Below are 23,062 nucleotides of genomic sequence, written 5' to 3'. Positions count from 1 at the left end.
CAATGCGACCGCCAACCTCTCCTGCTATCGGGAGCAGGCCCTCTTCCTGTCTCACCCCCTTTTTGGCTGGAATACAGGTGGGAAAAATCAAGACCGCACAGAAGGTGTGCCCACCTCTACCAATCCCATTCCTCAGGTGGGGCAGACGAGGTGAAGGCCACTCTTCAGTGCCTGCCATCTTGCAGACACCCTCCAATCAGGGGTGAGCACCCTAAGGGTATAGTCACCCTAAGAACAGAAGCCCATTGACTACTACCTCCAAACACTTGAAATGCCCCTTAAATACTGTATTTAGGTGGCAGCCCTGGACCCAGAATTCAGACTTGACAAGGACCGAAGAGCTGTGTTACAGAGAAGAGGAAGACCACTGCATTGGCCCCAGCCCTGCCGGCCTCTCTCCTGCTTCGGAACCCCTGCAAGCTAAACCAGACGAGTCCTGCAGCCAGCACCCTCCAAGAACCTTGGAGGCCTACCCTTTCTTCCCAAAAGACTCTGATCCCCCCCATGTACACCAGAATTGTCCAACAGGCCTCACCACTCTGCACCGGACACCTACGGCCCGAGTCAGGGTAGCCCAACACCCCAGCAAGGTCCCCTTGGCGATCTTGACCTGGGATCCAGCGTTAGACGACGACCTCCAACCTTCTTGACGCCTGCAGCCTCATTCTGAAGGTTCCCCCCCCCCGGACAGTGATTGAAACTGGTGAGAAGAATCCAACACAAAAAGATACCCCTGCAGCCGCAGCCCCCGAGTTGTGAGGTGCCCGATCGACAGTGTCCTGGTTTCCAGCAACTCTTCAACTCCATGCTCCAGTTGTTGGTTCCCTTCTTTCAGTCTTCTGGCTCCAGCTTGCAGTCTTTTTCCACGACCGGCAACCTCCATAGGGAAGCATAGGGCTCCCGACACCTCCGAAGGACCCTGCACCCAGCTGCCCCTGCGCTGCTTGTGGTGTGGACTTTGTGCTGACCTGGGACCCCATTTACCCTTACCTTGATCTCAGGAGTTTGCTTTCCAAAACCTTGTGGCCTGCCCATGGGCAGCCACCAACCGAGGTGTCCCTGTGGCTAACATTGGCACCCTTGCACTCTGCACCCAGACGTCCTAGTGGTGGTGGTGCACCTTGAGTGCTGAACTGAACCTTGGGGAACCTTGAATCTAGTCCCCAAAACTCTGTTACCAAAACCGGTTTCCTACCTGTAAACTTAACACTGCTTTTTCCTCCATAGGATTGCATGGAGGGTTTTTCTCAAATTGTTGTTGATCCTGGCTTGTACTGCTACAAAAGTAACTTAGTCTGCACATGAGAACCTGCTTGCTAATGTACTACAATGCCCAAACTATGTGATTAGTTTTTGTGCAAAATAGAAAAGTAACTAAAAAGTAATCTTTAGCAATTATCAGTACCCTAAACCGCTTACTACCCATTTTCATGACTGCAGAGTAATTTTTATATTCCTAAAAAATCAGTGCATTCTGTGTCATTAACAATATTTGTATTGAAAGTATCCCTTACCTGCTACTGAGTAGATCGGTATGCAGAGGTCCTTTATTGACACATTTATGTTCAAGTTTTAATAAAAGAAAAGTAGCCTCAATTTTTTATGAAGCAGTGCAGGAAAGGGGTTACAGAAACGCAGAAGGGAAACCTCTGATCACTGCATATTTGTCCTTGAGTGCCTGAAGTATCCCTCTGTGTATTTGACTGCCTTGCGGGAGATGGTAGAGCTCGCTGTTCAGGTTTCGAGCTGATACCGTCAAATATCTACTGTGCTTCCCGCTTGGGTATCAGTCAAATCTTGCCGCTAATTCCCTGCCCATGCAACGACAAAACTGGCTTAATTAGGTTACATTTTTTATTATCCATGTTATGAATTTAATACTAGATTATTCCTGATCCATCTATTTGAAAAGAAATACCATAATTGGCAGCCTAGAGCTATATTTTTATCAGTTATTCAATTGTCCGATATGGAAACCTGTCTAGATGTAGGCTCATTTTTAAGACATGTTGTGCGGGTACGTGGTACTTTACCATTCAAACAATCTGCTGCTATTTGTAATATTTGCCCTATTAATACTCATGAATGTTTTTAATTGGATGAAATGTTTGTTATAAGTATGCTACTTTTATGGATGATAATTCCTCCGAATAGTGTCTAAACTGAAACTACTGAGTAAATCTTGGTTCTAGTAATAAAAAATAACAAAGTAACAACTTTTTATGTAAATAATTGGTCTGGATTTAGTCTTTGCATGTGTGACATCCTTTCTTGCCCGAGTGTGTGCAACAAATGCTTAACACTACCCTCTGATAAGCCTAACTGCACAACCACAAAAGAGTAAGGTACTATCTACTTTAGCCTCTGCTATACCTTTGGGGATCCACTGGACTCTGTGCACACTATACCTTACTTTGGTATAGTATATACAGAGCCAGCTTCCTACACCTGTGTTTCTCCCTTTCAATTGACGTAGACTTTAGTGTCGCCCTCCCATCTTGTTTCCAGTCTATTAAGAGTGCAGCCACTTGTGTTGTGCTGTTGAACTTCTCTTTAAAACTGGTGTCCACTCTACAGGCATTAACCTTATTTTGATGTATTTTACTGACTTATAATCGAGGGAATACACAAGGTTTAGATCAGTAGTAAAAATACGTTGCAGTTACTCTAAATCTTCATTGAGCGTCTACAATATTAGAACTGCCTGTTGCTGCATTAACAAAATAGGCATTCAGTTCACCAGAGCTTTCTCTGTGCTGGTTTGACGAGTCTTTGAATTTGTCTCCTTTTTCAGGAACACACTTTAAGCGTATTATCTCGGACTGCGGGCCAGCATCTCACAACCCCGAAAGTGTCAAGAGGCTGCTGTTCTGTACTGGCAAGGTGTACTATGAACTCAACAAAGAGCGCAGCACCCGTGAGATGGATGCCGATGTGGCCATTACTAGACTGGAACAGGTAGGATTCAAGTTTTAAAACTTCTACTCCTGAAATACATTAACAAAAATCAGATTTCCATGAAGCAAAACATCTTTTTAGAAGTTATGCCCTAATGGCATTTCCACCCATTTCTAGAAGCTTAGAATTTGCATACATCATAACCTGCCCTGAATGCATCATTTTCATGCTCAGAGGACACCATCGCCTAATACCCAGGCTAACAGCTCTCTTTCCCTTCCCGTAGCTATCACCTTTCCCATTTGACCTTCTTGAAAAAGAAGTGCAGAAGTATCCCAATGCGGAGTTGGTCTGGTGTCAGGAGGAGCACAAGAATCAAGGATACTATGACCATGTGAAGCCCCGACTTCGCACCACTATCGACCGATCAAAACCAGTGTGGTAAGTATCCTCCACTTACTCACAGATCACATTAACTACTACCTTTACTACATTTCTGATTGTGATTATTTTTGTAAAGTGAAAATTGAACCCAAAATGTTTCTGGCATTGAATGTCCCGGAATGCTAATTCCTAGAACCAGACAGTCGTAGGGTTTTGCCTACATGACGCTTGCACTGTGCTTGTGAAATGTCTTGTAGTGAGAAAAAAAGAAAATCTTAAAACTGACATTCAGCCCACCCACTACTTACCTTACTTACCCTACTTACCATTGGTTGGCTCCTACGCCAATCTCAGTTACTCCTTCCTGTTGGTCAATGCCTCTTCCAGCCTCCTGCTTGGCTTCACATGTTTGTCCTTGCTGGGACCAAGTACTGCGTCCGGCAGCCAGTATCCTCCCTCTGGCTGCACACTTTACTTTCCATCGTCTACATTCTATTTTGTTGCTGTCCCTTCCATCACCTCACTTCTGTTGCATCAAGCCCCATCCCGGCATGCCCATTTGTTGTCGGCCTGTCCCTCCCACCACCTCACTCCCATAACTGCATACCCCTTCCCCGCACTGTTGCTAGTCATAACTTGTTTTATATAACACATAGTCGACTGGAAGGACTTGGAGCGCTTTACATGAGGCCCAGTTACATTACACAGGGACACATTAATTTTTTACAGGCATAAAACTTTCAACTTGTTTGTACAGGAGTTTTTTTTCCTACTTCCAGCATCCGTGTTCTGTTGGATGCTGGCCCGTCCCTACCACCACCTCATTGCCGACTTTGCATACCCTTTCCCCGCACCCCACATAGCTTGTTTTATGTAGTGCAAAGTCGACCGGAAGGACTTGGAGCGCTTTACATGAGCGCCAGTTACATTACACAAGGACACTGTGAGGGACGATGTGGGGAGGGAGGTGGTTCACCTAAAACACCAACACAGGGACTCACTGATGAGGTAAAGAAGCGGACTTTATTGGCTCAATAAGCGTTCTTTGTTTTGACGTTCTGGATGAGGTCTGTTGCTCCAGGAGTCAGTGTCCGGTTTAAGGGTTCCTCTGTAGGGATCTTCTCTCCGTCCGGTTCTTCCGTAGGGACCGTCTCCTCCTCCTCCGTCCGTGACCCAGGGAAGAGATACAGAGGGACACAAAGGTGAGTAGGGTTGTAGGGACCAAGGGCGCTTTGAGGGGGGAAAGGGTTGTGAGGGATCACCGGGGCTACCACCAACTTTTGTGACTCCTGTAACTCAGGTGAAGTAAGGAGGTGAACGTAGGTAGAGAAGGCTGGAGGGGGGGAGCGTGGTTGACCCACAGAAAAAGAATCCTCAACACTCAGGCTCCCCGTACTCCCGTGACCTCCCTCACCCTCTTCACTTCGTCCCTCCCCGTACTTGTGACAGACTCAAGATACGATCACGTACCTTTCCCAGCCACGCTCCTCCAGGAACGTGGCGGGGCGAGTAGCGTATCCGTTGGCCTCCTGGCTCCGTCGGCGCCGTCTCTCGGACTCCGCACTCTCCTTCAGCTGTCTCTCCTTCTCCACTGCTCACTCGTTCCTGCTCCGTCTCCTTCGCTCGGGTCTCCTCGCTTCCTCCGGTTTTCGCGCCCTTCTTCTCTTCCGGGTTCGTTTTACCAAGTCCCGGGCTCTCCGATTGGATGACGTGGTCTGACGTGCAGACAGTCGGCTCCTCCCCACGGGTTTCTCTGGTGGAGTTAAAGGGCCCGTACCAGTCCTGTGGCCAAGGCGTAAAGGAACAATCAGGCATCCCCTCGGGTTGTGTGTCAGAAGCCGTGCCCCCAGTGGTGCCCCCGTGACAATTCCCTCCCCCTGGTGTGACCCGATCGGGGGAACAAGGGAACCGAGAAAGAAAGTCAGCGTTACCCTGATTCGCCCCTTTCCGATGTTGTACGTCTATCTGATAGGGTTGGAGGGCAAGGAACCAGCGGAGGATCCTGTCATTGTGACCGTGATTCCGTTGTAACCAGGTGAGGGGAGCATGGTCCGTGTAAAGGACAAAGGGTCTGCCTTCCAAATAGTACCGGAGTTTCTCAACCCCCCATTTAACCGCCAGGCACTCTTTTTCTATAGTGGAGTAAGCCTGCTCCCTAGGAAACAATTTCCTACTGAGAAAAAGAATGGGGCGTTCGTGACCGTTGGGATCTTTCTGAGAGAGAACCGCCCCGATTCCAATACCCGAGGCGTCTGTCTGCAGGATAAAGGGTTTGTCGAAATCCGGGGTCACTAGTATAGGGGAGGTGGTAATAGCATCTTTCAGGGCTTGGAATGCAGAAGCTTCTTGATCGGAAGGGGCGTGTAACCTGGGTGAGGTGTGTGTTTTTCGCAATAAGTCAGTGAGGGGGCCCGCTATGGTAGCGAACTGGGCTATGAACCGTCTATAATACCCCACCAACCCTAAGAACGCCCTCAAGTCTCTTTTGGTCTTTGGATAGGGAACGGACTGGATTGCGGCCACTTTTTCGGTTTGGGGAGCTATATGACCCTCCCCCAAGAGATACCCCAAATACCTCACTTTCTGAAAGGCCACTCGGGTTTTCTTGGCGTTGATGTGTAACCCGGACTGACGAAGGCTGTTCAGTACCTTCCCTAAGTGCTCCAGGTGCTCCTCCCAGGTCTTGCTATAGACCACGATGTCATCTAAATAAGCCCCTGAATAGGATAAGTGAGGGGCCAGAAGCACATCCATGGCCCGCTGAAAGGTCGCTGGGGCCCCATGCAACCCAAAGGGAAGAACTGTAAAGTGATAGTGGCCGGAAGGGGTGGAGAACGCGGTTTTTTTCTTGATCCGCGGGGGCCAAAGGGATCTGCCAGTAACCCTTGGTGAGGTCGATAGTGGTGATGTATCGGGCCTCACCAAGGCGTTCTATAAGTTCATCCACCCGGGGAAGAGGATAGGCATCCTGCTTGGATACTTTGTTCACTGCGCGGAAGTCAATACAAAACCGGATGCTGCCATCCGGTTTGGGTACCAGCACCACGGGGGAACACCAGTTACTATGGGAAGGCACGATGACCCCTGATTCCAACATCCTGGACACTTCCTCCTGAAAGGCGGCTCGTCGAGCCTCAGGGATCCGGTAAGGCTTTTGTTTCACCACCACCCCCGGAGGAGTAGGGATACAATGTTCGGCCAGTTGGGTCCTGCCTGGTTGATCAGAAAATACGTCTGAAAAGTCCATCAGCAGAGACCGTATTTCTCGGGATTGGGTGCACGTGAGATCGGGATTGACAGGTGTCTCCAGAGTGGTATGAGAGGGAGGGGTGATTATGGAGACCGTATGAACTCCTGAAGGAGGGGGTCCCAACCACTTCTTCAGTAAGTTGATGTGGAACATCTGGGTCCTCTTTCCCCTCAGTTGCAGAATGTATGTAGTTTTCCCTATCTTTCTTAGGACTTTGAATGGTCCTTGCCACTCCTTTTTTAATTTGTGGGTGGAGGAGGGTAAAAGTATCAGGGCCCAATCCCCTATATTCAACTCCCGCCACTTCGTACCTCGGTCATAGAAGGTTTTTTGTTTGACCTGTGCCGCCGTCAATTCTGTATGGGCCAATGTTCGCAACTTATGGAGACGGTTTTGTAACTGTTGTGTATAATCCAGTAGGGATTCGGCCTCTTGTAACCCCTCTCATTCCCAACTGTCCTTGGTGATCTCGAGTAAGGTTCGGGGTTTACGCCCGAACAATAACTCAAAAGAGGAGGTCCCTAAACTGGATTGTTTCTGGCTACGGAGTACGAACAGGGCCAACGGGAGTAATTGGTCCCAGTGCCGGCCATCCCCAGACAGAAGCTTCTTCAAGGTGAGTTTAAGACTCCCGTTGTACCGTTCGACTAGTCCGTCTGTCTGGGGGTGGTACACAGAGGTGGTGATATGTTTAATGTGCAACTGGTCACAGACCTGCCTCATCAACCGGGACACAAAGGGAGTGCCTTGATCTGTGATAATCTCTCGTGGAAAGCCCATGCGGGAGAAGACTTCCACGAGTCGTTGTGCGATGGCCGTAGTTGTTGCGGCCCGAAGTGGGAACGCCTCCGGGTACCTAGTAGCATAGTCGATCAATACCAGTGCATACTGGTGACCCTTCGCGGATTTGGGGAGAGGCCCTATGAGGTCCATGCCGAGGCGGTCGAAGGGTGTCCCAATGATGGGTAAAGGATTTAACGGAACTGGAGGGGGAACATAGGGATTGCGCCTCTGGCAAATTTGGCACTCCTGGCAATATTTCTGTATCTGAGCATAGACCCCCGGCCAAAAGAAATGTTGTAGGATGGCCTGCCCCGTTTTTTCTGCTCCTGAATGCCCTGCTAAAAGATGAGCGTGCGCAAAAAAGAGGATTTGGTCCCTGAATCCAGCCGGAACCAACAGTTGGGGAACAGCGTCGGGTTTCGCTAGACGGTATAACAGTCCATTTTTTTCTATGAATGTGGGATAGACACGAGTTCCAACATTCGGTTGATCTCGCGCTTTCTGCCAAGCGTGGGTGAGACTGGCATCGTTTAACTGGGCCAGTCGAAAGTGATTATCTCTCGCCCAAGGCTCAGGGGTGAGACACACATTATATTTCATGGGATTTATCGCAGCTTGCAAGAGGGGGGTAAAGGACGGGGAGTCAATCCCTATAATAAGTAGCTCAGGGAGTTCGTCCACCACCCCCACCACTACATCGGACTGTATATGATTGTTGATCTCTAGGGTGATCCTAGCCAATGGGTACTCCCTTACATCCCCATGTATACATCGTATGTGTACTGTCTTCCCAGATATGAGCCAAGAAGGGTCTACCAATTCCCGCTTTATGACAGAGTGTCTGCACCCCGAGTCAAGAAGAGCCCTTACCCTCCTGCCATTAAGAGTCACACTTACATAAAATATGGGGCCAGACTCCTGGGCGAATAGGACAGAGCGGGGTGCATAGCTGATGTCCATGGGTTCGTCGTCTTTCTCCCTTTTCTTACGACAGAATCGTGCTATATGGCCCCATTCTCCACAGTCATAACATTGGGGGGAGGTGTAAGGGGGATTCTCGGGACGGGGAAGACGGGGTCGGTTTCCCTCTGGAAGGGGTCGTGGGGTCTTTCTCTCAAGTCTCGCCGGCATTGGGGGACGGATGTGTTTCTCGGATTCTTTAAGGGGTGGTCGACCCTGGGCCCTGGAGTAAGCCGTCGCCATTTCTATGGCCTGTTCTAGGGTCAGACCGGCGTGTTGTCTTAACCACCGTTGAGTGGCATAGGGGAGCGCCTCCAAGAATTGTTCCAAATATATTTTGTTCATGACCTCATTCATATTGCCTTCATGAGGTTTGAGCCAGAGATCCGCAGCTCCCTTTAACTTAAAGAACAAGGTTTTCGGCAGATCACCCGTGGCTCCTCGCTCTTGTCTGAACTTCAGGCGGTGTGTCTCGTCATCCACGCCTAATCGATCCAGCACATATTGTTTCAGTGCAGCATAGGCGGTTGTCCCATCTGGATTGATTGTCTGATAAGCTGCTTGGGCTTCTCCCGTGAGGAGGGGCGCGAGGTAAAAGGGCCAGCGTTCAGCCGGCCAGGCGCTGGCCCTCGCGGCACGTTCAAAATTCAAGAAGAACGCCAAAGGATCATCTCCAGGTACGTATTTCTGAAGAGGAACCAAGGTTCCAGGGGGGTTGCTTGCTCTACCCTGTCCCAGGGTGATCAGGAGTTGGGCATGTCCCTCTGCTAGTTTGATCAGGCTGTTTGCTTGGTTTTGTATCGCAGATGTAAAGACGGCACGATCCGCCTCCGCCTGACTGGACGACTTCTCTACCGCCCATTCGAGTTTTGCCTGTCCTTCCTTCATCTGATGTACGATGGCCTCCATCCTGTTTCGGATGCTGATTCTCCAAGGCTCCTATCTGGCTCGCCACTTGTGAGGGACGATGTGGGGAGGGAGGTGGTTCACCTAAAACACCAACACAGGGACTCACTGATGAGGTAAAGAAGCGGACTTTATTGGCTCAATAAGCGTTCTTTGTTTTGACGTTCTGGATGAGGTCTGTTGCTCCAGGAGTCAGTGTCCGGTTTAAGGGTTCCTCTGTAGGGATCTTCTCTCCGTCCGGTTCTTCCGTAGGGACCGTCTCCTCCTCCTCCGTCCGTGACCCAGGGAAGAGATACAGAGGGACACAAAGGTGAGTAGGGTTGTAGGGACCAAGGGCGCTTTGAGGGGGGAAAGGGTTGTGAGGGATCACCGGGGCTACCACCAACTTTTGTGACTCCTGTAACTCAGGTGAAGTAAGGAGGTGAACGTAGGTAGAGAAGGCTGGAGGGGGGGAGCGTGGTTGACCCACAGAAAAAGAATCCTCAACACTCAGGCTCCCCGTACTCCCGTGACCTCCCTCACCCTCTTCACTTCGTCCCTCCCCGTACTTGTGACAGACTCAAGATACGATCACGTACCTTTCCCAGCCACGCTCCTCCAGGAACGTGGCGGGGCGAGTAGCGTATCCGTTGGCCTCCTGGCTCCGTCGGCGCCGTCTCTCGGACTCCGCACTCTCCTTCAGCTGTCTCTCCTTCTCCACTGCTCACTCGTTCCTGCTCCGTCTCCTTCGCTCGGGTCTCCTCGCTTCCTCCGGTTTTCGCGCCCTTCTTCTCTTCCGGGTTCGTTTTACCAAGTCCCGGGCTCTCCGATTGGATGACGTGGTCTGACGTGCAGACAGTCGGCTCCTCCCCACGGGTTTCTCTGGTGGAGTTAAAGGGCCCGTACCAGTCCTGTGGCCAAGGCGTAAAGGAACAATCAGGCATCCCCCTCGGGTTGTGTGTCAGAAGCCGTGCCCCCAGTGGTGCCCCCGTGACAGACACATTACGTTTTACAGGTACAAGGAAGAAAACAAGTTACTTACCTGTAACTTTGGTTCCCCAGTATTGGTAACTTTCATAGATTCTCATGCTTTGTATCATTCCCCTTCGTCGGAATGGGAGCCTCGGTAAACAAAAATATATATATATATATATATATATATATATATATATATATATATATATATATATATGTGTTTCAAACTTGCTTCTGCAACCCACTACCTCCTGAACGCAAGGCGCGTTGATGGACCTCCGAAGCCCGGTCCAATAATACGATACAAACTCCAAAAGAATAGAATGTCGACGCCGTGTCGTTTGGAAAAATAGTTTTATGTCAGCTGTTAAGAGTCGGACGCGTTTCGCCTGCCCAGCAGGCTTGCTCACCAACAACTCAAATAACGTTTTTTGCCACCATTTAAACTCGTGAATCAGTTCCGTGTCACATGGTAAACTACAACCATAAACAGTGAAGACATACTCGTAGTTTTTTAAAAGCCACATACATTAGGATCTTTTGCGGTCCATCAACGCCGACGCGCCTTGCGTTCAGGAGGTAGTGGGTTGCAGAAGCAAGTTTGAAACCCAGTTTGGATACCACCGCGGACACAGGAAAGCGTCATTCGTAACCTGGGATCGTGTACGAGGAGGCTGCCGGAATCTCAGAGTGTATGCGTCGGCGAGTCGGAGGACTCGAAGAGGCAACGCATGGGACGAAGGTAAGCGCTCGCTGAATACGGTGGTGGGGAGCAAGGAAAGCCAGTGTTATCGGTGTGTCTAGGCACTACTACAGAGGTCAGGTACCTGGCGGATCGTTTGAAGTGCTATAATTTGGTAGCAGGAGATACATATGCTAATATGTCAGCTGCTGAACTGAAGGACCGAGAGGAGGCAGCACTCGCTGTGTTCAAGGCAAAATCGCTGAACAGATACTTGGAAGTTAAAAGAATCCCACGTGGTCTCAGAATATTAGTCGCCCCCACATATGAGGATCCGAATCCTAACATGCTCAAGGAATGGGCAGACAATAATCAGGAGTCATCAAGTCGAATGTTAGCAATCCTGATTAAATACGCAGAAATAGATCGGACTAAAATTGTGGAAGAAATAGAACAAATCATGGATATGCTCAGCAAAGAAGCGGACCAGGGACCAATTGCGCAATTCATAAAAGAAATGAAGGAACGTTTAAACAAGTTGGAAACAACCATCAAAGAAAGGAAAGCTCAGAAGTTCCTTCGAGATAAAATAGATTATGACAGAGGCCAAATCTATACTTTTGCCAAGAAATTTGATAATTTGAGACGGCAAAGAATGAATGCGAGTGGCCCGCGACAGCAAGTACAACAATCGGATGTGAGCAGTATACCGAGCTCAGAGCTGGATACAGATCTTGAGGAAATAACACCTAATGAAGGAATAACATCAGTCCCCTCATTAATTGATGAGTTTGATTTTTTAAGGGAGGAGAGACGTTTCAATCTAAGACCAAGACCTCAAGCAGACCTCAGACCACCAAGAGGAAGAGGCAGAGGAGGAAGAGGCGCAAAGGCGCAAAAATATGTGCCAAGAAACGAGAAATCAAGGATGACCGACAGCAAATGAATTTAGAAAACAGTACAACGATTATCAATCTTACATCTATTGAATTGACAGAGGAAGAAAATAAGATCTTGAAGTTAGGCCTTTCGTTCTGCCCAAAAATGAACATGGACTACACAGCCACCAGAGTGGACCTATTCAAGTTTGCCAGAACATTAAAACTAAAGAAATTCTTTGCGTTGGCTCCCAACAAATCAGCCAAGCAAGTTGACACCCACGATCCCTGCAATGAAGGGGGCTTGGCAGTAAGCGACATCAACCTTATGGTTGAATTACGCGAATTACAAACTGAGGACACCGGATTGAACAATGATACGACCGAGATTGAGCCACCCAATAAATCGAACAAAGTTACAGAGCTGGCCCGGGTAGAACAATTGGATATTGGGAAAAGTGAAAAAACTGACTTCAAATTACCATCGAAATTTATGCCCATGACAGCAAGGGACTCTGTAGACATTTTTAGCGATCTAGTGGTGAACGAAGTGAAAACTGTACACTCGGATTAATTCCAAGAAACTACCTTCCACTAAGCAAATGCGAGAATATCATGCATTAGTAACAAAACTTGCCAATGATAAGGAGTGTATTGTCCGTAATGCGGACAAAGGTGGGAATGTGGTTTTATGGGGAAGAGATAAATATTTGATGGAGGCTAACAAACAATTGGGCAATAAAAGCAATTATGTCAAAACTCAGAACTCTGTAATGCAAGATAGTTTTGATGTTTATAATACTCAATTGCTCGATTGGCACAAACAAGGTTTAATCAATAAGGATGAATATGTTTATCTAAAAATATCCAACCCCACTACACCAGTATTTTATTTGATACCTAAAGTACACAAGGATTTGGCAAACCCTCCAGGTCGACCCATTATTTCAGCTATTAATAGTGCTTTCGAGCATACATCCAAATTTGTTGATTCCTTCCTTAATCCATTAGTCTCTAGGCTCCCTTCTTACATTCAAGACACAGGAGATTTCTTGCGCAAAATATATGATGTACCATGGGAACCTGATTTTTTATTAATGACAATAGATGTGACGACTCTATACACGAGCATACGTCACACAGATGGGTTGAATGCAGTCAGACATTTCCTAGGTGAAAGATCTGCAAAATTTTGGCACCACACAGAAATGCTATTATCTATGACCACCACATGCTTGCAAAACAATTTTTTTCTTTTTGATGAAGATCTTTACCATCAGAAGTGCGGTATAGCGATGGGCACCTGTTTCGCCCCCAGCTATGCTAATTTGCAAAATTAAACCAGATTGGTCGCACACTGCTACACCTACCAGGCGTGTTCCCCCAATGAAAATGGTCCCTGAAGGTCAGCGTCGGCGGATACACCTATGCTCGAGTGTGAATGCAAGTATGCGTGGCGTGTGCCATCCCTGGACACGTGTTTCGAGGTAGTTGCCTCTCGTCAGCAGGGAGTAGGAAAATGTGTGGGGTTGCTGTGTAAGCTGCTAAAAATCGTATCAGGTCTAGTACCTCTCGTAGCGCGCAGGTGCGTAACCATGAGTCCGTCGACTCCACCGGCTCAAGGGAGCCTGAATATAAAGTTAAACCAGATTGGTCGCACACTGCTACACCTACCAGGCGTGTTCCCCCAATGAAAATGGTCCCTGAAGGTCAGCGTCGGCGGATACACCTATGCTCGAGTGTGAATGCAAGTATGCGTGGCGTGTGCCATCCCTGGACACGTGTTTCGAGGTAGTTGCCTCTCGTCAGCAGGGAGTAGGAAAATGTGTGGGGTTGCTGTGTAAGCTGCTAAAAATCGTATCAGGTCTAGTACCTCTCGTAGCGCGCAGGTGCGTAACCATGAGTCCGTCGACTCCACCGGCTCAAGGGAGCCTGAATATAAAGTTAAACCAGATTGGTCGCACACTGCTACACCTACCAGGCGTGTTCCCCCAATGAAAATGGTCCCTGAAGGTCAGCGTCTGCGGATACACCTATGCTCGAGTGTGAATGCAAGTATGCGTGGCGTGTGCCATCCCTGGACACGTGTTTCGAGGTAGTTGCCTCTCGTCAGCAGGGAGTAGGAAAATGTGTGGGGTTGCTGTGTAAGCTGCTAAAAATCGTATCAGGTCTAGTACCTCTCGTAGCGCGCAGGTGCGTAACCATGAGTCCGTCGACTCCACCGGCTCAAGGGAGCCTGAATATAAAGTTAAACCAGATTGGTCGCACACTGCTACACCTACCAGGCGTGTTCCCCCAATGAAAATGGTCCCTGAAGGTCAGCGTCGGCGGATACACCTATGCTCGAGTGTGAATGCAAGTATGCGTGGCGTGTGCCATCCCTGGACACGTGTTTCGAGGTAGTTGCCTCTCGTCAGCAGGGAGTAGGAAAATGTGTGGGGTTGCTGTGTAAGCTGCTAAAAATCGTATCAGGTCTAGTACCTCTCGTAGCGCGCAGGTGCGTAACCATGAGTCCGTCGACTCCACCGGCTCAAGGGAGCCTGAATATAAAGTTAAACCAGATTGGTCGCACACTGCTACACCTACCAGGCGTGTTCCCCCAATGAAAATGGTCCCTGAAGGTCAGCGTCGGCGGATACACCTATGCTCGAGTGTGAATGCAAGTATGCGTGGCGTGTGCCATCCCTGGACACGTGTTTCGAGGTAGTTGCCTCTCGTCAGCAGGGAGTAGGAAAATGTGTGGGGTTGCTGTGTAAGCTGCTAAAAATCGTATCAGGTCTAGTACCTCTCGTAGCGCGCAGGTGCGTAACCATGAGTCCGTCGACTCCACCGGCTCAAGGGAGCCTGAATATGAAGTTAAACCAGATTGGTCGCACACTGCTACACCTACCAGGCGTGTTCCCCCAATGAAAATGGTCCCTGAAGGTCAGCGTCGGCGGATACACCTATGCTCGAGTGTGAATGCAAGTATGCGTGGCGTGTGCCATCCCTGGACACGTGTTTCGAGGTAGTTGCCTCTCGTCAGCAGGGAGTAGGAAAATGTGTGGGTTTGCTGTGTAAGCTGCTAAAAATCGTATCAGGTCTAGTACCTCTCGTAGCGCGCAGGTGCGTAACCATGAGTCCGCTAATTTGCATATGGGCTGGTGGGAGGAGCAGGTGGTCCAATCGCAGTTTGCCCAAGAATGGCAAAACAATGTCATACAGTGGAGTCGTTACATCGACGATTTATTTGTCATATGGAAGGGGGATATTGTTAGTGCCCAAAATTTTGTGAAGTCTACAATCCAACCAATTAAATCTCAAATTCACTAGCACCATAAGTAACATAGAGGTGAATTTTTTGGATCTGACTGTACATCAAGGCAAATTACACACAAAATTATTCCGTAAACCCACTGATGGCAACACGTTATTGCATGCCACGAGTTTTCATCCAGAGAATCTGGTAAGAAGCATTCCCTATGGTGAATGTCTTCGAGCCATGAGAAATTGCAGCATTAAAGAGTATCTAGAGGCGGAAATTGAATGTTTAAAGAACAGATTTTCTGCTAGAGGATACTCGGAAGAATGCATCACATCATCTGTGTATAGAGCCACTAAACAAACAAGAGAAGAACTACTCTTCAAACCCAGTAAAACAGAGAGTAAGAAGACAGGGCATTCCCAATGTAGGATGATTACCACGTTCAACAATCAACACAAGGATTTGCGCCATATTTTACAAAAACATTGGCACATTATTTGGAACGATCCAATTCTAAAAAGGTGTGTTCAGAGGAAACCTCTCATCACTTTCAGGAGGGCACGTTCGTTGAAGCAGGCACTAGTGAGTAACATGTTACCATCTGACAGAATACCCAAGACCAAAAGTACATGGTTAACCAGAAAAGATGGGTTCATTAAATGCACTAAGTGCAAAGCCTGTACTTTTGGCAAGAACACTACTAGTTATGTTTCTGGCTTCATGAAGAAGGAGCAGAAAATCAAGGGACAATTCTCTTGTAAAACGGAGTTTGCTGTCTACGTGCTTCAGTGCCCTTGTGGCCTGAGGTACGTAGGCAGCACTATTCTCCAAGTACACAAGCGGGTGTTACAACATCTGCGGGCCATAAAGAATGCGGATCAATCGTATCCAGTTGCCCGCCATTTCAGTCAGAAACACAACAAAGATGTGAGCGGTCTGACGTATTTCGTCATAGATGCTGTACCTATCAACATTAGAGGGGGTGACCGGCAGAGAACCCTACGTAGACTAGAATCTAGTTACATTATTAAGCTCAACACAAAAACCCCCATGGGGCTTAATATGGAAGAAGACCTGCATACATACCTGTAAATTTTCCCTCTCGATTCTATTTTTCTTTTTGCTATGAAATAATGTTTTAATCTGGTTTAGGTATTCACTTTTCACGAACTTTGAACAAGGTGAAGACAAGTTAGAAATTTAATACATGATAGTATATTTCAAGGAATAATAAGGCAATGATTGCGCACTGGCGCGGAAATGTTTTAATCGAATATTGAAAAGATGAAATAATGCACATGATAACCCACTGGGGGTAATATCACTGCAAACACTGCTTGATGAATTGTGACGTATTGAATCACTGAAAAACCTTGTCAATTCTGAGACACTAGCGTATGATTATACTCACTAGAGATGTTAACTGTTAACAATGTTTATAGGCTATCAAATGAGCCCTTTTAAGTATTATCGGGAACAATTTGTGTCTCTGAATCCATTATTTTGGTAGGGCACATGACTGAGAAGTGTTATTTTAACATGTACGCCGATAATTATTCTCACTGGAGATATATGTTACTGTAATATTGAGCAGTGTTGAAAAAATGAAATGTGCCATCCGTTATGCTATCATGATATGTATGAGCCACAAAGTTAAAAACATTTGAGAAGAACGCAAAAGATCCTAATGTATGTGGCTTTTAAAAAACTACGAGTATGTCTTCACTGTTTATGGTTGTAGTTTACCATGTGACACGGAACTGATTCACGAGTTTAAATGGTGGCAAAAAACTTTATTTGAGTTGTTGGTGAGCAAGCCTGCTGGGCAGGCGAAACGCGTCCGACTCTTAACAGCTGACATAAAACTATTTTTCCAAACGACACGGCGTCGACATTCCATTCTTTTGGAGTTTGTATCATATATCTATCTATCTATCTCTATCTATCTCTCTCTATCTCTATCTATCTCTCTCTATCTCTCTCTATCTCTCTCTATCTCTCTCTATCTATCTCTATCTCTCTCTCTATCTCTCTATCTCTCTATCTATATCTCTATCTATATCTCTCTATCTCTCTATCTATATCTCTCTATCTCTCTATCTATATCTCTCTATATCTCTCTATCTATATCTCTCTATCTATATCTCTCTATCTATATCTCTCTCTCTATCTATATATCTCTCTCTCTATCTATATATCTCTCTCTCTATCTATATATCTCTCTATCTATATATCTCTCTATCTATATATCTCTCTATCTATATATCTCTCTATCTATATATCTCTCTATCTATATCTCTCTATCTATATCTCTCTATCTATATCTCTCTATCTATATCTCTCTATCTATATCTCTCTATCTATATCTCTCTATCTATCTCTCTATCTCTCTATCTATATCTCTCTCTATCTATCTCTCTCTATCTATATCTCTCTATCTATCTCTCTCTATCTATATCTCTCTATCTATATCTCTATCTATATCTATCTATATCTATCTATCTATCTATATCTCTCTATCTACTATCTCTCTATCTACTATCTCTCTATCTATATCTCTCTATCTATATCTCTCTATCTATATCTCTCTATCTATATCTCTCTATCTATATCTATCTATCTATATCTATCTATCTATATCTATCTATCTATATCTATCTATCTATATCTCTCTATCTATATCTCTCTATCTATATCTCTCTATCTATATCTATCTATATCTCTATATCTCTCTATCTATATCTCTCTATCTATATCTCTCTATCTATATCTCTATATCTATCTATATCTATCTATCTATATCTCTCTATCTATATCTCTCTATCTATATCTCTCTATCTATCTATATCTCTCTATCTATATCTCTCTATCTATATCTCTCTATCTATATCTCTCTATCTATATCTCTCTATCTCTATCTATCTATCTATCTATCTATCTATATCTCTCTATCTATATCTCTCTATCTATCTTCACCCCTTGGAAACTTCCTGAGAGAGCTCGGAGCCTCAGATTTTCGTAGCCGTTGTGCCAACAGCCACTACCTTAGTAAACCGGCAGAGCTTTCCCAGGGGAGGTGGGTGGGCGCATGAGAATCTATGAAAGTTACCAATACTGGGGAACCAAAGTTACAGGTAAGTAACTTGTTTTCTTACCCCAGTATTGGAACTTTCATAGATTCTCATGCTTTTCTCATGCTTTGTATCAGAATAGCAAGCAGTAAATCACGACAAGCACATTTCGGAAAACACATGGCTTTACAAACCCATCTCAGTGTACATGATAAAACAATCATTACTGAAACCAAATGTGCTTACCAGGATGGAGGGATTGTAGGGAAAGCTCACCTCTCATTGGAAAAGATTCCGGAGGACTGCTTCACCCACAGCAGCTTCATCTCGTCCCATCGATTCCAGGCAGTAGTGCTTCGTGAAGGTGTGTACACTGCTCCACGTTGCTGCCCTGCAAATGTCCTTGATCGCAACTCCAGCAAAAAGAGCCACTGAAGATGCCATCGCTCTCGTAGAATGAGCCCGGGCCCTTTTATCCAAAGGTTTGCACGCAGCCTGATGACAGTATTGAATTGCACTGGAGATCCAGCGGGAAATGCCACTCTTGGCGAGCTGCAATCCCTTCCGTGGTGCACTGTAGGCAATAAATAGCTGAGTAGACTTACTGAAAGAGCGTGTGCGCTCGAGATAGAATTTCAGACATCTCTGGACATCCAAAGAATGCAATGTTCTTTCCGCCTGGGTGGAAGGACGTGGAAAAAAAGAGTTCAAAATCAAGGGTTCATTCAGATGAAAATCCGAAGGCACCTTCGGGATGAATTTTGGGTTGGTTCTCAAAATTAGCACATCCTTCTTGAACTGCAGAAAAGGCTCCACTTTGGACAGAGCCTGGAGCTCACTAACCCTCCTAGCTGATGTCAACGCCAAGAGGAGGGCTAGCTTCCAAGAGAGGAACTTCAAGTCCGCCCTGTGGATTGGCTCAAAGGGAGCTTTCATGAGCTGAGCCAGTACTAGATTGAGCTGCCATATCGGTGGAGGTGCTCGGGCCGGAGGATACATCCGAAACAACCCTTTAAGGAACTGTTTTACAATCCTTGCAGACCATAGAGATGGACCCGATGTCTTCCGTCGAAACCGGGATATGGCAGCCAGATGTACCTTGATCGAAGAGTGCGCCAGACCTGATTTAGCCAGAGACAGGATGTAAGGCAAAACCTGATGTGGCCGGGACTTATAAGGATGGAGTTCATTCCTGTTGCACCATAGACAAAATCTCTTCCATTTTGCCCTATATGTCTTATTAGTGCTTGGCGCCCGCGCCTGAGATAAAACATCCCTGCACTCCCTGGAGAGATTCAGATGACGGAATTCTCTGTGTTCAGGAGCCACGCTGTCAAGTGAAGTGACTTCGGATCCGGATGGAGCACCTGCCCCTGATCTCGCGACAACAGAGATGGAATCAGTGGCAAGCGAATCGGGCGATCCTGGGAGAGAAGCAGGAGTTCCGTGAACCAGAACTGCCGCGCCCATGCTGGAGCAATGAGAATCATCTTGCATGGTTCCGCCCTGACTTTCCTGAGAACTCGAGGAATGGGAGGAAAGGCGTAGCAAAATGCGCCGAACCAAGCAATCGAAAGGGCATTCCCCAGAGACCCTCGATGGGGAACCTTGCTTGCGTAAAACCGGCACTTGGCGTTCTCCGGGGACGCAAAGAGGTCTATGGTCGGAGTACCCCATCTCTTGAACACTGCCTCCAGCGTGGTCTGATCTAACTCCCACTCGTGAGTCACTTCCGTCTGTCGACTTAGAGCATCCGCTGTGATGTTGAGACACCCTGCTAGGTGCTCGGCTTGCAGAGTGATCTTGTGAGAGATCGCAAAATCCCAGATCGTCTGAGCTTCCTTGGACAGAGTCCGCGACCGTGTTCCCCCTTGCTTGTTGATATAGTGCATGGCCGTCGTGTTGTCTGTCCGGACCAGCACTGCACGATTCTGAAGTCTGGGAAGGAACGCCAGCAAGGCTAAGTGAATGGCCCTCCGCTCCAAGAGATTGATGTGGCGTAGTCTGTCTGCTGGACTCCAGTGACCGCTGACCTGAAGCTCCTGGAGGACAGCTCCCCATCCTTCTAGGGAAGCATCTGTGGTCACCACCATAGGAGAAGGAGGGATCCGAAACGTTAATCCTCCTGCGATGTTCTCCTTCACCAGCCACCATTCGCAGGCTTTGCGCATAGCAGGTGTTATCCACACCTTGTCGTTGAACGACCCTTCTGCCTGACGCCATTGTTTGTCCAACTCCTCCTGCAGAGGACGCATATGAAGCCTGCAATGCGGTATTAAAGGTATGCAGGATGAGATTGATCCGAGTAAGGACTTGTACCGTTGAACCGATACATATCTCCTGTGCAACATTTGCCGAGCGGAGGTGGTCATTTTGCCTTGACGTTCCGACGGACGAGCCGTGCATAGTTTCGTGTCCAGAATAGCCCCAAGGAACTTTCGTGACCTGGAGGGGATCAGCACCGACTTGGACATGTTGAGCTGAAGACCCAAATGGGCGAACAACCGTATGCAAGTTGACACGGCCTGAGACGTTGCCTTGAACGACGGAGCCTTGACGAGCCAGTCGTCCAAGTACGGGAACACTTCCAAGGACTGCTTCTTTAGAAAAGCAGCGACTGGTGCCAGCATCTTCGTGAATATACGGGGTGCCGACCGAAGGCCAAACGGAAGCACATTGAACTGAAAATGGCTCTTGCCTACTGTGAAGCGTAGATATTGCCTGTGAGCTGGGTGGATCGGAACATGGAAGTATGCATCCTCCAAATCCAGGGACGCCAAAAAATCTCCCGGATTGAGTAGTCGTAGAATATCCTGGAGAGTGACCATCCTGAAAGAGAGTTTGATGAGATAGGTGTTGAGCTCCCTGAGGTCTAGTATAGGACGCCATGTATCTTCCGTCTTCCGAACCAGGAAGAACCTGGAATAAAACCCGTTGCCCCTTTGTGAAAGAGGTACGGGCTCTATCGCCCCCTTGATGAAAAGTTGGTGGGCTTCGAGATGTAATAGTCGGAGATGTTTTGATGGACGGGCGTCCGGAGCTCTTGTTGGAGGAAGATCTTGGAACTCCAACGTATGGCCACTCTGAACAATATTTAAGACCCACCGGTCCGATGTTAAAAGAACCCAGCTGTCCAGACAAAAAGATATCCTGCCCCCAACCGGTGTTCTTGGTAGGGGAGGAACAGCAGCCAGAGCCAGGAGGCCGCTATTGCCTCTTGGCGTTGTCTCGTCCCTGACGATTCTGACGTCCTCTCTGGGACTGTCGAGAGAAAGACGCCGACTGTCCTTGGCGTTGGCTGGAGTATTGACCTTTATAGGACTGTCCTGATTGTGTGGAATATTGACGTTGGTTTCCTCTGTAATTAGAAAACCCTCGACCACGTGCCCCTCTGAATGGCACTTTGCGATAGTTCAAAGACCCCAAGGACTTAGCTGTGTCTGTGTCCTTCTTTATGCTTTGGAGGGAGTCATCCACATGCTTACCAAAAAGCATCTCCCCGTCAAATGGAAGGTCCAAGATCTTATTCTGGACCTCCTGGCGAAACCAGGTCGCCTTCAACCAGCCTTGACGGCGCAAGACCGCTGACCCTGCCAAAGCCCTGAAAGCAGTAGAGGCTATGTCCATCGCACAGTCAATGAATTCCGAAGAGCATCTTTCCCCTTCCATCAGAACCTGTTTGGCTTCCTCCTGACTCGACTCTGGTAGCTGGTCCATGAACGGCTCCATGTCGCACCACATCTGGCGGTCGTACCTGCCTAGAATAGCCAGAGAATTAGCTGCACGCACCAACAAGCTGGCCATGGTGGAGAATCTTTTTCCCACATTGTCCAGCCTCCTGCCTTCTTTATCCGGAGGCGTGGTTAACGGAGTGGACGGATTCTTTGACTTACTCTGTGCGGCTTGTGATATTACGGAATCCGGCTTAGGTTGTCCTATGAGACATGCTGGACTGCCCTCAGGGGCTTTGTATTTCTTCTCCCGCCGGGGAAGAACCGGAATGACCGTCGCCGGATTCTGCATCGTCTTAATTCCCTCATCCCAGACATGTTCTATGATGGAAATTGATCTGACAGACTTCCTATACTGTGCTTTAAAGTCATATAGGAAGCAGTCGGACTGCTCCACTGTAAGGGGCAGACCAAACCTCTTGGATGCCCGTTCCATCAAATTATGGAAACCACCAATATCTGCTGGAGGCGATATATTGGTCTCCCGGCCCCCAGCATCCGGATCCTGCATACCAGTGTCATCAGGGTCCCCATCCGGATCCCCTGGATCAGTAAGAGGGATCACATGTCCCTCGTCGTCCTCGTCTGTATCCAAATCTTGTGTGTCTTGCTCGGCAGGTTCCGTATAAGAAGGTTGAGGAACCACTAACGGGACCACCGTTGAAGTGGTATGAGGTATGTCCTTTGGCAGAGGTGGCAAGTCCATTGCCATGTCTCGTGGCACCACAGACGTAGAAGGACGCACCGGAGTGAGATCTGGTAATGACGGAAAACGAGCTTTATAGTCTTGCAGCATCATTTGCAAGTCCGTCACTAAAGCCACTGGCAAGGCTATCATATCCTGCCTCAGAGAGCGGGGGTGTACTTCCTGTGTCAAGCTTTGCCGCCCCTCCTGCACCTCTGGACCATAAAAGTCCTCAGTATCCGTGTCCTGCTGTTTCACATTCAGGTCTGAAGGGCTGTAGGCGTCCCCATACTGCCCATCTTCTTCCTCCTTCTCCGAGTCATCGAGAAGCATGGATGGTGGCAAAGGCGTGACCCGCCTAGGAGAAGTCATGTCCGGCGTAATTTTTAATCTCTGGATGGCAAATCCCGAAGTCTTCGTCGTCAACGGTCCCGTCGACGGTCCCGTCGACTGAGTCGATGGCAAAGGGATTACCTGCGTCGACGAACTCGACGACGACATCGTCGACTGAAGGGTAACTGTCGTCGACGGTGCGAGAATAGTCGTCGACGATGAGGACGTCGACCGTTCCGAAATTGGCGTCGACGGAGCATGTTTCATCGTCGACGGAGCAACCGTCGACGGTCTCGTCAACTA

At 47.8% G+C, this 23,062-nt stretch overlaps 1 protein-coding gene across 6 annotated transcripts in view; it reads left to right on the top strand.

Annotated features, from left to right (window-relative positions):
• The window catches only part of OGDH (oxoglutarate dehydrogenase), a 587,498-nt gene that overhangs the window by 511,608 nt on the left and 52,828 nt on the right, over positions 1 to 23,062 (top strand). For all 6 annotated transcript variants that reach the window (XM_085636081.1, XM_085636083.1, XM_085636078.1 and 3 more), the window contains 2 exons: positions 2,795 to 2,958; positions 3,185 to 3,339. In XM_085636081.1, the coding sequence (XP_085492207.1) occupies positions 2,795 to 2,958; positions 3,185 to 3,339 (319 nt within the window). The remainder of the gene's footprint in view (positions 1 to 2,794; positions 2,959 to 3,184; positions 3,340 to 23,062) is intronic.

The sequence above is a fragment of the Triturus cristatus genome, chromosome 11, assembly GCF_964204655.1.
Source record: "Triturus cristatus chromosome 11, aTriCri1.1, whole genome shotgun sequence".
NCBI classification, from domain to species: domain Eukaryota; kingdom Metazoa; phylum Chordata; class Amphibia; order Caudata; family Salamandridae; genus Triturus; species Triturus cristatus.
The sequence above is the reverse complement of the archived record's forward strand: the minus strand, read 5'-3'. Positions and strand labels throughout refer to the sequence as shown.